We start from the raw sequence: 17,916 nt of genomic DNA on the forward strand, positions 1-17,916 counted from the left end.
TACTTGATTGGCTTTTTAAAGAACATCGCCCTGTGGTAGTTTCAAGTTGAGAACGACCTGGCTATCAAAAGACATATGTTAGCAATGATTTACCGCGCAAATCCAACTATGAACAGTACAAGTACAACTTCCTTCGTCCTTTGAATTTCTAATAGTAAATTCCAATTTTTTTTCAATAATTACCTCTAGGAAAATTCTTTAGTGATATTTAGTCTAGATATAATTGCATGATTTTTTGTACTCTGGATTGTATGAACTAAAGTGGTTTGGTGAATAGTCTGAGAAGTAACACCAAAATATAAAAAGATTAAAAGAGGAATAAATTTAAGAACAAATACACACATCTCCAAAAGTCTTGGCCCCCCTTGGTAATTTTTCGCAAGTTTATGTTAATTTGAGGATTTTTTGTTTGCTAATACTTGTTTATCTTATCATACAAATAAAAACTGGCGAGTTGCTCCATATTCGTTGCGCAAAGGTTGCACGATTGCTTTGATAATGTTTTGAGCGTATATGGCACCGGTCATTGTTCGCTCAATAAGAATAAGTGGAGTGCGGCGACCATACATTACACCCCCCAAAACATAACTGATCCACCTTGATAAGGGACAACGCCTCTTGCGAAAATTAGTCGCACTCGTCTACATGGGCCTCTCCAAATTCTTTCCCGGCGACTATCACTCTGTAGGCCAAATCGTGACTCGTCAGAAAATAAGACGTTGCGCCATTGGGGTAAAAGCCAATTCCGATGCTCTTCGGCCCATTGGCGACGTTCAGCTCTATGTCGAGGTAGAAGTCTAGGTACCCTTAAAGGTCTTCTTGCCTTGAGATTTAAAGAACGTAACCTCCTTATGGTACTTCTCGAAATTACTCTTCGGTAGGTATGCAAAAAATGACTGCGAAGGGCTGTTACCGTTATTCTTCGATTTCTTCGAGTGAAATTAGCCATATACTGATCTTCCCTCTCTGAAGTCACCAGCCACCGGCCTTCGTGCAACGCCACCAGTTTCTTGAAAAGGGACCACTACCCGCCTTATCGAAGTTTGCGGCATATTTAAACGCCTAGCAATCTCATTTGAGAAACCCTCTTGGTGTAGGACCACAGTTCTTGCTCGATCAAATTGAGAAATCGGATTTTCTGGCATCTTACAAACTTCAACGAATACTTTCTATACACACTACAATTCAAAACTGACTTCTTTTACAAAATTCTGAATATTTTCATACGAAAACAAGTTTTTGCTTCCTAATTGCTTTTATTTGTATGATAAGATAAGAAGGTATTTGTAAACAAAAAATGCTGAAATTAAAATAAACATGTGACAAATAAAAAAAAGGGGACCAAGATTTTTGGAGGTGTGTATATTATAATTTGGGTTATTTTTTGACGTTTCGCTACAATTTTGATCTTCCTATGGATAAAGACTAAAAATGTACTTTGAAATTGCTTTTGGTTGTGATATTGACTGTGACGTTGTAGATTGCATTTGTATAATATATTTTCATTTCAGTAGCAACTTGTTCACTCTGTAATTTTTCAGTACATCACTTTCAGATCGGTATTATAAAATACTTTATTATTCAATATACGATGTTTCATATTAAAAATAATTTGCTTTGTTTTGTAAATTCTCTTACAAAACGTAAACCTGCGTATGCAAATTAAAAAGGTTTAGTATGAAAATACTGCTACACGTGAATAAGGATTATAATCATATAATAAGTAGTGATTATATGAATGCAGTATTGGTAATGTCCAGCTGCATTGTGACACATCTGGATCCGGGGTGTTTTTAGGGTGTAACATAGCTGAACTGTCGCCTCTTGCTTCACCTGATGCATTCTAATACATTTTATATTCGTCGATGAATCAAGTACTGTAAATTTCCCCTAAAAATTACTCATGCACTCACGCACCTAACACTACGTAGTTATTGGCTTTTTGGACTTTATTAATTGGTTATAATGGTATAGTGACTGAATGTGGAATTTATGGATATTACACGTGTTCGTACCTCGCACCCTAAAATCCAACACTCAATTCGATTTGCCTTATAAAACACATGTCTGTATGAAATAGTAATGACAATACTATTTTTATTTTAACTCTTTAAACTTTTTAGTTTTCATACGTTTTAACTTTGGTAAATACGAAGAACCGTTAGATTTTCGTAGGTGCCTTTTCAGCAAAATAATATTCCATCGTGAGATTTGTATTCCAAGTATCAATCTAACTACTCCTTGGAATATAATCATAGATTTTGAAACTGAAAAAAATAAAATTGAAAGAAAATGTGAAAACATCGTGGAGACCTTGGAATCAACCCAAATAACCACCCCCTTTTGATAATCGCTTTAAAGTGGGAGGATATATAGAACTAGTTTGAATATCATGAAAAACAATCTCTCAAAGGTACGAAGACTGGCTTGCTTATGTGCAACTGTGGCCATGAAATCTTGCCCAACAGCTGCACTAGAAGTAATTATAAATCTCCCACCTCTCCACATAGAAATGGAATGCGTGGCGGGAAAAACAACACTAAGAATGTTCAGAGACGGAGTCACCAAAGAAAACCCGTTTCTAAATAATGACCAACCCTGGGACATGCCTTAGGACGTTGCATCGAAAAAGTTTAAAAGTTTGAGAAAAGTTTTAACTCAATAACTGTAAAAGCAAATAGGATCAAAACACCATAGGATAAATGGTGTACGGGCGGATCTAAAACAGCAGACGGAACGGGAATAGAAGTTTACGGGCCCAGAACCAAAGACTCTGAAAGCCTGGGCAGCGCACCAAGCATTTTTCACGCATAAATATATTGGATTGAAAAATTTGTTCAGTTCAATCAAGAGAGGAACTATCACAAACAGGAGATCATCATCTTGTCCGATAGTCAAGTAGCCACTCGAACTCTAAGCTACAATATCGTAAAATCAAAACTGAATGTATCAACTTAAGTAAGAACAATTTACGAATACTAACAGGAGTTCTATCGGGGCACTGTCCTCTCAACAAACACGTGAAGTCGCTTAACCTAACCTTGTTGCACAAAGGACAAAACCTCTATCCACATTCTCTTGAACACAAAGGAACACCAGAGCACTACACCTGGGAGCGCTTGAAATAGAAGACGAAGATCATATACAAAAATTTTGACCATGTAAGAGGATATATTGAAAAATTCTTGGCCTACTATAGAGCCAAACAAAATTTCAATGTCAAAATATTTTATTACTCAACATATTCTCCTCTTAATTGGATACATTGGATAGGGTGGTCAGTAATGTCGAATAGTTATCTCCAGTTATTGTTTTACCCTTATCCAAAAAATAAATCATGATTACTCCATGGCAATACCAAAAACTGAAACAAGAACTGTTCCAGCAGATTTTTGGACACGAAACTTCTTATATCTTGAAAAATCAGAGTGTCGCCATTCCATCGATTGTTGCTTTGTTTCTGGATCGTAGAAATGTACCCAAGTCTCATCCATAGTAACAATTCGGTTTAAGAGGTCTATATCGTTTTCAAATCGAGCACAGATCGAACGCGATGCTTCTACCGTTGCACGCTTTTGGTCAACATTCAAACATTTTGGGATCCATTTTGCAGCAATTTTTCTCATGTCCAAATTGACGTGATCCGTTTTAGCCCAATTCGACAGTCTGATAAAATCATGTCATGAACTGCATCGATATTTTCGGGGACTGACACAGAAACTGGCCTCCCGATCGGTCATCATCTTCAATAGAAAATTTACCTCTTTTGAAGCTTGCAGTCCAATTTTTCACGGTCGCATACGAAGGACAAGGGCATTAAGCATATCTTCGTAAATTTGTTTACCTCTTAACCCTTTTAAATACAGGTTGATGATGGCTCGATAATCTAATTTTTCGATTTTTGCAATTTCGGTGGACATATTTTTTCTTTCAATTTATCGCGTAACTCTGGTTTACTTTTTTGACGTCAAACTTTACACTGACACTTGTAATAAGTTATTGTTCGTTGCTATGGTAACGCAATATTTTGTTTATGCATGAAACTGGGATAACTAGATATCAATACTTCCTCGTACTTTCAGTCTATATAAAAATATGATTTGACACAGACAATTTGCGTATTTATATAATAAAGTAAAATTGAAATTAATTAATTTATAATTTATCGAAATATGCGATTTTTGTCTAAAAATTCAAAATTGAAAAACAATTAATTCTGCCCTTAGAGATAATTCAACGTTACAGTAATTATGCGGCTCAATTTATTTTTTCAAATTAATACCTTATTATGTGGTATACGTCATTATGGTTGTTCTACGTTTGATAAAATTTGATCTTTTACTAAAAATTGAATAAAAATGCGACAACTCTGTCGCATATGTCGTTTTCATTGGTTATTTATGTAGTTTGAAAATCACTTATAGCCAAATTGATTTTTCCACAGCCGATCCTGGAATTTCTAAGTTTAGCTAACAGCAGCTGAATGCTTCCTAGTAGTGTACTGCATCATGAAAAGAAATTGATATCAAATCAGTTGATTAAATACTATACCTATACAATTAAAATTAATGGTCCTTTTCACAAATCACCCTGTAAATTCATAAAGAAGAGTCGACCCTTTTTAATATATAATATTTTAGTAGTCACATGTTATCCTAACTAAGGGAATCTAAATATTTTAAAAGTATGTAAAGTTTCTCGTGACCCACCCTGTATATATATATTTGTTTATTTGTGTCAGTCTGTGTCATATATATGAAACATTTTAATTTCTGTGTTTCACTCGACCAGGTGGATGTATGGTGACGAAGTCGTTGTACCCCTATGAACAAACACAAACAAATTTTTTCTAGAGCGAGTTCTACGACTTTCCGAGTAAAGAAAACAAGAGGTGAAGAAACTAGAAGCATATGCAGTATTGGGTGCATCGTCCATTCCATAAGGCAGGTGGTTGAAGTGCGTCTTTTTCTATCTGCGATGTTACCCTCTAAACCTGTTAACAAAGTTCCCTATGATTTTTACTTTTAACATTTTTTTATAATATATCTAAGTTACTTTCAATGTGGCTTCTACCGTCCCCAGATGTCGTTAATATTTTTTTAATATGTACCACGATTATCTTTGTCAAACCCTCTCGTCAATTTATACTTTGTGCACGTATACCGTGAAAGAAAATTCAATTTAACGGATTTAAAAGTTGTTAAAAGATGAATAGATGTGATTCAAAAAAAGCCATTTTCATTGCAAGGGACATATAATTTTATATATAAGTGAATTTTAATTTCAATATCATTACATAATTTATTTTTTTTTTGACATATCGCTCTTTCTGTCCCCATTGGTTCGACAGGTAAAGTTAAATAGTTAAATATTACACTACAAGTGCCGAAAGTTGAATTTTCGGCTCTGCGCGGCGTAATGCCCGAGGCGAATGGGATTACAACTTTTGGCACGTGAAGTGTAAAAGTTTTTTCTTCATATCTCCTTCTAAAGTACGTACTTTCTATGAGAAGTATACGCGCTTAACTACACAGACCAAAAGTTAAAATCTCCGTCCTGCGCGTCCTTGTTGCCCGAGGAGAAAATACATACTTCGATCGAGGTATGAGGAAAAAATAATTTGCTATAACAACACTTAGCCTCACCACACTATTTCAAAGGTTAGAATATTTCTATATTATGCGTCATCGTGGTGGGATTGTGGAAAAATTAAACACTAAAGTGTACTAATTCTAATATATTTCCAAGCTTTCGAATACGACTGAAATTATGATCAAGTACAATATAAAAATATGTATAAAAGTATTTCGTTGTTTCTTTCAAAAGACAAGAGAGAGAGTTTAAATTTGGTAGGATAAGTAGGATTGTTTATTGGAGTGGGTCCTGATATAGAAATTGCTCCTCTGCAGAGCTGGGGTTGTGGTAGTTGCGTGGGTTTGTGTTTGCCTAACTTTTCTGGAAGGGAAAAACGGAGATTTTAGCTAGAAGAAAGCGAAAACGAGCTTGCAAGAAAAAACAGTTCTTCTCGATTTGGTTTTTTTTTGAGTTTTGTAAAGTTTATTGGTTTTTTGAAATCAAAAGGGGCGTTATTCCTATCGTTGGCCATTTGGCTGGAGAACCGGTTCACCAGGTTGTAGGGAAACCGCAGAAAATATGTAACACCGACGATCTTTTAAAAGACATTAAAAATTCATTCATTTCAAAAACCAATATTCAAATTGACGCTTGATAGAATTATTGAGATTATTCATTATGGTTGTTATAGAAATCATTGTTAATTTTCATCGGTTAGATTATGAATGACATTAAATTTTTATAGGTTAGATTAAGATAGGTGTTAATGGTTAAGGTTAATTGGTTGTCGATGGCGTTGAATTTCTTTTACAGAATTTTTTTTCAAAATCTAAAATATATGCCTAGAATAGACTAAGGTTACTTAAATCAATCTTCTTATTAATACGTTGATCATTTGGGGCAATATATGTGGTTCCTAAAAATAGGCGTGTTTTGTAGTTCTCATTTGTAAAAACTGCGAGAAGTAAAAAGTCGAAAAAACTTTACTGCATGCATAAGCGTTTACGTAGTGGAAAAATTAAACACCAAAGTGTACTATTCCTAATATATTTCCAAGCTTTCGATTACCTATGTAGTCACGATCAGGGAATTAATCAGTTGAGAATTGCGGTGTTATGAATTTTGTTATTTCTTTTAACAATCATTAAATTCATCGAAATTAAAAAGATTTCAACATCTTATTACTGCTGTTTTCTTTATTCAATTCCATATTTAAAAAACTTATCAGTCTTCCATGTTTCAAACACTCATATTCTTCCTAATTTTTTGAGTTAAAGCTATTGGTTTCAATTTTCTAATATAAAAAATTATCGCGCAGTTATTTCAAATCGATCCTGAAACATTTGTTTATTAGAACAATACTACAACTTATTTTCATTTTTTATAAGGAACTAGGTTACTAAAACTAACCTAAGTTAAGAATAAACACATAGCCGTGTGTGCATCTAAATAAAAGAAAAACAGTCCCATTTCTTGTATCCGGTATCAAATTCGTTTATAAAAAACGAATTCTCTGACGGTTATACCTAAAAATAGACTTCTAAACGCCACAAATAAACTCATAGGGACCCCAAAGTTATAACAATACTATTAAATCAACAATAGACTTAGAACTACCTTGAAAAATAAGTTTCAAGAAAGTAACCTTCCCAAATATAAGGACATAGTTGATCAGATTGAACCTTGCATTTCAAAAAGTAAATAACGGTTTCATTAGCGACGTGGTCCACTTTTTTGATAAAGCGACAGCTGCGAGACGTCCTTTTGTGTGTTGCTTTTGGGTTCGAGTTTTCTATATGGGTATGAGAGATTTCGCATTTTCTTCAAGACACAACGTTATTTCTTGGTGTTTATTTGAAATTGCTTTCAATCGGCGATGTGGTCTGTTTTGCTGTTTAAAAAGATTTAGAGTACATCTAAACCAAATTCCGACAAAACAATGTATATGAGCGGACTATTTGTCACACATTTATAAACACAATTACAATCGTTTATTTTATAAATTTCATGATAAAACTCTAGGAACATTATTTATGGGTAATTAAAATCATAGTTTTCGTATATAAATTCTTCAGAAGACAACATATCAATACTGCAACAAAGAATACATCATTCAGATCTAGAATTTCATTATTATTGCTCAAACACATGATAAACTTAGATCTAAACTATGAAGATACGACGAGAAATTATTGGGACCGTATAAAATAATAAATAAATAAATAATAAATAAATTCATAGGGACATAAAAACTAAATGAACATTATTAACCCTAGATAACGGGACTTATTTCGGAATACGTCATTACGGGTCCAAAATTTTACGAAGGTAGTATAAAACCGCATTTTTCGAAAAATCTTTCCAGAAAAACTTATGGAAAGTAGTAGAAATTCTTTATTAAAAAATGAAGAAACAAAATAATCAAATTCCTATTTTTCAACGCTGCATTTTTTGCAAATTTCTCCCCGGTGCTCCCCGCAGATCGAATGTTCACATTGTCCACAATAAGTTGTTGTCATTCGTAGTTTTTCACTTTGCCATTAGAAACATGTATTTCTTGAATTATTTTGAATATTCAAAATTACAAAGGAGCTGCTGCTGACCATATAGGGGCTATCTTCTAGTTTTCTGCTTCAGCTCATGTTGGTGCACAATTGGTCGAATGTATCGACACCACCTTCAGTTTCATTGTAATTCTGAACAATCGCAGGTTTTCCTGTTTCTTCTGAAATTTCACCTCCCAACTTTCTAGACACGAAAGTAATACCTTCTAACCATAACAGAACATTAATGTATTTACATTTGTCTGTCTTGTAGCCAGGAGTTCTGGTGGTATATCCCTTTTATTTTTCCCGAGCCGTCCAATTATCCTTGATAACATTCCTATTACTTCCATGGATGGATATTGTAAGCTCCTTTACAAAATAGTTCGCAAGTGACAAACCATTTCTATTGGTATATAATGATCTGCAAGTTTCAATGAAAATTTCACATATCTCACGAACAGGTGCATAAGGATCATTCATTTTTCTTTTCTGTCTTGTTTCTCTTGATTCAAACCTCATACAATTCAGCTAAAACACAAAGCCATCATAATTCATGCAGGCTCTGTAAAGGGAACCAGAAATTGTGGTATCAAACATATGCCTGGCAGATAGATGGTTATCTTGACAGCCGAGAGGATCAAATTTGCAACCAAAGTTAGCAATTCTTCTTTAGTGGTATATGACACATTGTGAATTTTTTCTTTTTCAGTTGTGTAAAGTAATATCATATTAAGAATCGCCTTTCGGACTCTATACAAAATGGATAAGGTTTCTTGAAGCAGTTCTGCTTCTAGGGCTGCATAGAAGTCTATTTGTGACTATTCTCTCCTTCACAGTGTTTGGTTGAACTAAAAAATGATCTTTTTTACATGTTTCGAGTTGTCATTGAAAGGCGATTCATCAGTTGCACGGGAATTTAGAAAAAAATCATTATTATACCTCGTTAACTTGCTACACCTGAATACTAAATTATAAAACTTAGATAGAAAAGTAAAATGTATCTGCCTGTTAGGGAGTTCGGTTTGAACAGGGTACCAGACGTGAACTGTACCCCATTCGTCTATTAAAACTTCGGTAGTTTTCTATCTGGCGCTAATAATCTTGCCGCAATCGAACTATCCTTGACGATTCGGTATCCGATATCCTTGACTCGACCTTTTGCTGTATTACTTCTAATGTCGCAACCCTGTTATCCTTAAATGAACCATAAATTGTCCTACGTATAAAATCTTGAGTAGCTTTGTCAACTGATTTCAGTTTTTCTTACATGTTTTTCGGTTCTGTTAATGATCCACAACAACTCCTTTCGTGACTACTCGATAAATGCAAAATTCTTTTACTCTAGTTAATTCAACAATTTCCTTTTTTAAACATTCGAATATATTTAAAATAACTTGCTGTGTTTGTATATCTAAATCTTTATTATTACATTCATACCTGTCTTTATTCTCACTAAACTGTGCACTTTTATTGTCTTCATTCACCCATGGTGTAAAGAACGTCATATTTCTATTTATTTGAAGAAATTTATAAATTAAATAAATCTCACCAAGCCACGCCACTGCTTATCGCAGACTGTCTGGCAGGAATATTTCAAATTGTGTCTTCCGATAGCTTCTGCCAATAGAAATGGTGATGAGTCCACGTGGACTGACGGTTTGTTAGATGTTTACCGAATTTTATACGGGGAGTAAACATTATATTTCATTTCTTAATTTGGTATGAGTGCCGTGCGTATTTATGAAATATTGATTGTTCTTGCATAACTGTCTTTTGCAATTGGTATTGAAATAACTATACTGAGAATATCGCCCCATTGCGGAATCCGGAAACAAACGAAATATCACGACAAGAATAAAATAATAAAAATATACTTCTTTGCGAAAATGTATTATTATTCCATACATTTCTTTATAATTCAAAGTTAAATAGTATGAACATTTATTTATGAACAAAATTGACATTGAAATTTTTTGTTCCAGAACCTAGTTTGATTCAAACCCCACCATCCGTCATAGCAGCTGCTTGTATAAGTTCTGCAATTCGAGGCTTAAAGTTATCGTCATCAGAGGTAGCTCTTCGAGACACTTGTAATATGTTGAACGTAAATCCGAGGACTGTAGAATTTTTGGTGGGAGTAATTGATAATGCTGTATCAAAAGTTGCACCTAGTTTAACACCCACCACACCAGAATCAAAAACAACAGTTCAAGGATACGAAAGTCCTCATTATGGACAACCGGAAACACCTACAGAAGTCGAGAATATATACTTTTAAATTGTTTTATACTGAAGTGTGTGCTCTTACATACTTTGACATGAATGTTATTCTCTGTTACTTAGCTGTTTTGTAGCAGTTTTTTTTTACAACAATTCAATGATATATCAGTTTTAAAAAAGTGCAGAATTCAGTTAGTACTATCTATTTGTCTTCACAGAACTCGATTTTATTTTGATATTGCTCAAACTCCATTCGTATTTTTTGAGAAAATAATTGGTATTAAATAGTGAAATATTTACAATTGTAACTTTTATTCTAATCAAATCTCAATCCACAATTTTCTATAGTGTAGTATTCATACATACTGTTTGTAGTAAATATTTATATATCATTTATTCCATTTTCAATTTCATTCAACTTTTTTCACAAATGCTAGCTCATTATCATAACCGCGACTTCTCTGATTACTTTCTCAAACAATGGACGGGAATGGACATAACACAGTAGAGCTACTTGCAATTTTAAATAAACCCCGTATTAGAAAAAAAATTTTTTTTATTTTTAAAAAATTACTGGTGTATCATTAGACATATTTTACATTTATTTATCGTTGACTTGCAGAATGCAAATTTGTTTTTGTGTTATTTAATATTTAATTAATTTTATTCAAAGAGTTAAGTGTGTGTATGTTTTAAAAAAAATTGTAACCAAAAGATAAGTTTGTGTATCTATATTTTGATCTCTGAATTACCAGTAATTCTTAATATCTAGTTATTATAAGTTTGTAAATTGTTGATCTCAAATAATTAAGTGCCTTAAATATTACATCACAAAATTATCTATATATTTAATATATAAACGTGATTGTTGTGGTATTGTGGAAATGATGCACCAAAGTGTGATCTTTTTAATATAAATATTTTTAGAATAACAATGTGTTCATCATTAAGAAATTAATTAATCGATAATTGCGGTAAATACTGCAAATTCATCTAATTCAAAACCTATGAATTTAATATTTACCAGAAAATGGCGAATACCGCGTTACCGAGTAATTAATTTCCTAATGATGAATACATAGTTATTTAAAAGCTTGGAATATAAACTCAACGGCAAAAAAACGGACACTTACATTTGGTCTTATTATTTTGTTAAATATTTTAATCTTTTTAATTTATGGTAAGAATTTGTTAATTTATAGGTTATATAAACAAAATCTGCCTAAACTGAATAATTTTTATTGATCATTTACAAAAAAATACAAAATAAAGAAAAAATGATAAAATAACACATTTAAAAAAAAAGTTATTCTTTATTTTTATTAGTTTTTCTAACAATTTATGTAATTCTAATAACGGTTATTTCTCCCTCTGCTACGGCGAAGGTTTCTTACCCTGTCAGGCATCGAAGAAATTAAATTCTGGACGTACTCCACCGGCATAGGATTCCTTCCTTATGGAAGAACAATTTGGAGCTGACTTAAGTCACTAGGAGGAGGATGACGACGTCTAACACGCCTCCCGAAATTATCCCACAAATGTTCTATGGTATTCATATCAGGAGATCGTGCAGGCCAGTCCAGAACAGTGATTCCTACTTGCTCCAAGTATTCGGAAACAATTCTAGCGGTATGTAGACGAGCATTAACCTGCATTAAAATGAATTACTCACCAATAAATATAGCAAATGGGATCACAGCCTCTAGAAGGACGTCCTCGATGTACCTCCGAGCAGTCAGAGCCCCATTATTTATGAAAATCAATCAAAAGGCCGTGATTCACGAATGGTACATAAAGCAAATCACTCCCCTGGCCATCTCCATACTCTGTCTCGATCGTCTGAGTGATATAGACCAAATCGAGACTCATCTGTAAGAGTTCCCCAATGCTCCAGAGTCCAAGGAGAATACTGATCGGCAAATAATCTCCTTTCTCTTCGATGCCTTTCCAAGAATTGTAGGCTTGTCGTGGGTTTCAAGTCTTTTCCGAACCTCAGGAGCCGTTGCTAATTGTCGGTCTCTCAATACCAACAGCGTAATAAATCGATCATCTACTGCCGTTGTTGTCCTTGGTCGCCTACTCCCACGCCTCCTATCATAGCTACCAGTTTCCCGGAATGGTAGACTACCCCAAGCGTTTCGACAATGTACCGTAAGCTCTGGCCTTCTCTGGCCAAGGCATCAGCTCGGACTATGTCGACATTTGAAAGAACCATTATTCTGGATCAAAAATAAAAAAGACATGTTTATTAATCACAGAAAAGGCTTGATTAATAAAAACTACTTACAGTTTAGAATATGTCTGACAGGTAAATCAAATCTGAGTTTTATCTAATTGTTTATTAATTCTAAAGGGATTAGTTCAATGGACTTAGACCCTACATTCTCTGTAATAACTGGAATATTCACAAAAATAAACAAATTGCTGAGAATTAGCTTTTAATAAGAAAAATATGAAGTGTTCAGTTTTGTTGCTGTTGAGTGTATATGAAAGGAGTACACTTTGGTGTTTCACTGCCACAATTCCTCGATAATCACTTATATACTTAAAAGGAAATATTTTCTTGGTAATAAAAGTAATTGTTGTGGTAATAGCCAATGAAAGTAATTTGAATTTTTTTAATATACTGTGTTCATACTTTTACATTATATTTTGATCATGATTTCACCCGAAGATGAATACATAGTTATCAAAAGTTTGGAATACGTATTAAGAAGTGTACTCTTTGATATTTTATTGCTACAACCCCACAATAATCACTTTATACATATTTATTTGTGTATGTATGTGGAGTTGATGGTAAAAATTTTATATTCTATAATTTCATGTATAAAACTACCTATAAAATAGAAATTTTTAAATGCATTTTGAAACAGTTTTTTGTTAACAGTAATCTGTATAAAATATGGAGAGCGTTTTATTGAATTTTAAGTAAATATATAGATTTCTTTGTGGTGACTAACTACAGAGTAAATTACGGGAACATTATTATCATTTAATTACCTGCATACTGAAACATTTTTAACCTAAATATTTTTGTTAACTTGTTAACAAACAAGAACAAATATATATTTTCTGAAATCTCAAATTTTGCTAATTACTATTTTATCTCTATAGTTCCTTTATTTACTCTGTATAAAGTGTTTTCTGTGATCTTCAAAACCTACTAAATTAATAATTCAGAATCACAGTTTTGGTCGGCCAACAGATTAAAAAAATTTTTGAATATACTTTTTGGTTTACTATATTGGTTTTGTTATCTAGTCTTTAGTTTTGTATGTTCGTATGTAGAGGTATCTTTACGTTATCTCTTTATTTCTTTGATATCATAAAATGGTTTAGTTAGAAGCAGTTAGAACGTTTTTTCAAATAACTTTAGTGGGATTAGTAAACAATCAGTATTATTTTTTCACAAATATATTTTAAACATTCATATACTTTAATGGAGCGTTACTTATTTCATATTTTTGTTAGAATAATGAAATATCGTTGCATTATATGATAGTCATTTTCTCATTTCTCAGCTCTAATCCCTTCTTTATTATTACTGTATCGCTTATTTGTTGTACACATTTTTTGTTATTTTCCTAAATGGTAGTCTTATTAGTTGATCTTGTATTTTTTACTTTCTTATTTGTCATCGACAACTTCCTTATTAATCTAAAACGTTAATTTGAAATTGCATTAGTGTAGTGAAAGTATTCAATACACTCAAAAATTGCGGCACAAGGATGATAAGCCACCTCACAACGATCATTATGAAACTCTATACGTAGACTATTGAAGATACGAGAAATCGATTTATCATATCTATTTTAAGCGGAAACATTTAATTCCGGAGATACCGGAAATGGCCAGGAAGATTAACAGATATCGAACCATGGATAAATTTGTTCGATAGATCTCAAGATCTATCTGTGTGTGAAAAGTCATGATGATTGCATTATTTTCACGACAAATCAATAGATAAAATGAAAATTTAGTAATTTTTGTAAGGTTGGGTTTTTTGATACAAATGATGTACTTGCATACTTTTTCACAGAAACACTTCTGAGCATGCGTCAATTATCATGACTTTTCACACACAGATAGATCTGGATGAGAACTATCGAATGTTATCCATGGTTCGATATCTGTTAACCTTCCTGATATAACGGCCATTTCCGGTATTTCCGCATAAAATAGATAACAAATCGATTTCTCGTATCATCAATAGTCTATGTATAGAGTTTCATGATATATGTTTATTATTATGTAGGTAAAGAAATCTTATTTTAACTGATCCCTCTTGGATTTTGAATAAAAATTAAATATTCGTAAAATACAATGTGTTGTAAAAGTAAAATTGTAAAATTCTTTTTTTAAATTTTATTACAAAGTGTTTTAAAGTGAATTTTTCATTTTTGATATTGCCAAAGATATTTTAACAGTTATTAAGTATACAAAAAAAACAAATATATTTTGTCTTTGAACTGCTTCTTACTACCTGTTTGGAGGCTGAGTCTTTGTAAAATATTTTAAAACCAAAGTATTTGGGAATGATAGTTTTTGAATGTATTTATTTCTTTATGTGTATTACCTTTACTGGATAGTTTTTTGTATATATTTTTTTTTAAATAAATATGTAATCCACAATGAGCTCTGTTTATTTTGTGCATATCAACAACAAATTTCATATTACCTTTAGTAGAAGTGTCATTATAACATTAGTATATAGAAATTTTTGTTGCTATTCTAACTTAAAAAACTCAAAAAAATTCAATTTCCAAAATTATATATATACTCCTAGATAAAAGGAAATTTTTCATAGAAAAATATGTTAAGCAAAATATGAATCATCTCATGAGAACTGAATTTTTTTATAAGCAACTAGAACTTTTGAAAGTAATTCAAAAATATACGCAATTAAAAAAAATATAACAAAACTTTGCCTAAGTATATTATGGGTTGTTTGATTGAATGCGTGGTTCGAACGCATATTTGCAGGTATAAAGACGGTATCTTAAATCCCTGTATTATTAGTGCGCCAATATATTAATATTCTTGTGTCTTCGATATCGTTGTTTTGTGATATTTCTTTTTGAATAAATTTTTTTAGTTAGTTTTAAAGGAAAACTTTTACTAATAGATGGAATTGGACGTAAAAAAAAGAGTTTATTTACTGGAGGTGTGTTCAGGAAAAAAAGAAGCAAGTGTAATGGTTCGCTGAAAACAACTGCAGTCAACAGCCTCATCAGTTTATTCCTGATGTAGCTAACCGAACCTAACCAACACTTCGGCGGATCAAATTATCTTGTGCGCTCGTCAAACGATCTTTCGGATTCGATACAGATAGTGTGCGCTAGATGCACGAAATGGTTTCTAAATGTGCCTGTGCGCTCTTCGCATCCCACCGTTTTATTTATATAAAAAATATTCATACGTCGATATCGACTGTTTTGTCGGTCGTTCGTTCACTTTGCTAAATTAGCAATGTCGGCATCCAATTTATGCTAGGCTTCCACCAAGCGGAGATACAAAAACAAAACACGAACTCTGTCTGTTTTTGACAGTCCGCAAACTGTTGTAGAACTTTTAGAGCGTGTTAGGCCGCGAATAGATTTTTTGCCAAAACAAACAATGTCCCGACAAATATATACATATAACTTAAAGGGGCCCTCGTGATCTAGGAAGTTTGTCAGCTTGGTGTAAACGTCTTTGAAATTAGAACAAAGTTCGTTTTTATTTTCTTTTTTATGATGTAGTGGTGGTATTTTTTGTCAATCAGACAAATGCAATGTTGATTCAAGACAGCTGAAATGAATTTACAGTTATAATATTTATTACACAATTATCGATAATTGATTAACTAATTGCTTGAACTCGAATTGGGGGCTGAATAAACAATACTTTTTCTATAACCGGATTTCTAATTATATTTTCGTTTTTGAAATATTAGAGTAATGATAGTAGTAGGGGGCGGGTCATATAGAGTCCGGTAGGCGACTCCGCGTAAAAGAAGGCCTAAAGCTTGCCCAGGGCCTCGCAATGGCTAGGACCAGCCTGGATAAAATCATACTAGCAAAGAAAATTTATTCGATTCATTATCTTTGTTAAAACCTAATATGTAACACAAAGAGATCACTTGAAAAGAAGGAAACTGGTCAAAATTTGATAGGTAGCGTTTTATTACCCTATTTTTGAGAATAGAAAAGTATTGTTTCATAAAATCAAGATCACCCTAAGGTTCCTAGACCGTTACTTTTAACGTTAACTGGTACCAAAAATATTTCTAGAACTAAAGTTAAGATTGGCTTATCGTAAGGCAAACAGCCCAATCGGTCTGGATAAGTCCCTGTTGGTGGCAGACTGCCCAGTTTCATAAATAGAATAGGTCTAAAAAATAGCCACTTTACCCCTTTCTCTCCGGCTAGCTGCTACTACACGCTTTAATGAAAAAATTTACTCAACACACTCATTTTAATCTGGAGCTTTTACAAACATTTTACTGCTCAATCTTCACAACCATACAGATAACCACTCTCCATCAAGCTCTTCTTAATCTCATTCACAATATTCTCTTTTCTTCACAGCAAATTTGATAAGTGTCAAATTCTTCAATATAATCAAGTAGTATCAACACAACAAAGTGTGATCTAAAATGGATATGAAGAGCAACAACGAATAATTAATCACAATTGAGTATATCATGTATTTATTATTGAAACGATCGGCGCAAGCATTTACATAATTATTTTAAGTATATAATTTTATAAAGAAAAAGTACAAAGAGAAACAGGTAATGATTTATATCAGATTTTTTTTGGAACTTTTGTTTCTAAAATACATTTGTATAAGGTCCAAAACAAGTCGAAACGTCGATATAAATTTCTTAGACCTTTTATATATGACTAAGTTTTTAAATCTCTTTTGTTATGAAATTAGTTCTGTTTTCCAATTTTTGAAAAACAGATAAAAATTTGACTTTTCGACTACTTTCAGACTTTATCAAAATATTTATAAAAGTATAACAATATTGAAAATTACTTTCATTAATTAATCGAGGATTGTGGAGACTTGAAGTTTCAAAAATCAATATTCGAATAATTGTCATTGGTTTGATTATGAATGACATTGAATTTTTCTAGGTTAGATTATGAGTGACAATAAATTTCTATCATTTTATTGTTATACTTTTAGACATTGTGCATTGACAATAATTTCAATCCCCGATGATGAATACATAAACATTCTATATGTTTGTATACGAAAACATATAAGAAAGTGTAAGATGTAAAAGTTGAAGAAAATTATCTATTTGTCACCACTTATATTATTTCGAATTTCAATGATGCAAAATTACCGTTCTTCAAAGGAGAAAACAACTACTTTTCCGGCTAATATCGCGACGAATATTGAATTATATATTCTCTGAAGAGCGTGGTGTCATGGAAAAGCTGGCAAAATTGACATCCCTAATGACTCGCAATTGCAACGAGAGGGTTGTAAGCTATGGCTAGTTTTGACGTTTTGCGTCTCATCATAGCGGCGTAACAACCTCTCGTTCGAGTCTCTAATCTGAACTAAAGACAATCGT

General features: G+C 32.6%; 1 protein-coding gene across 1 annotated transcript in view; it reads left to right on the forward strand.

Annotated features, from left to right (window-relative positions):
• The window catches only part of LOC130448831 (G1/S-specific cyclin-D2-like), a 57,510-nt gene extending 42,535 nt beyond the window's left edge, over positions 1–14,975 (forward strand). Inside the window, exon 4 of the mRNA XM_056786372.1 lies at positions 10,103–14,975. Within this exon, the coding sequence (XP_056642350.1) occupies positions 10,103–10,398 (296 nt within the window). The 3' untranslated portion in view covers positions 10,399–14,975. The remainder of the gene's footprint in view (positions 1–10,102) is intronic.
• Positions 14,976–17,916: the final 2,941 nt, after the last annotated feature.

This window comes from Diorhabda sublineata, chromosome 9 (assembly GCF_026230105.1).
Source record: "Diorhabda sublineata isolate icDioSubl1.1 chromosome 9, icDioSubl1.1, whole genome shotgun sequence".
NCBI classification, from domain to species: Eukaryota; Metazoa; Arthropoda; class Insecta; order Coleoptera; family Chrysomelidae; genus Diorhabda; species Diorhabda sublineata.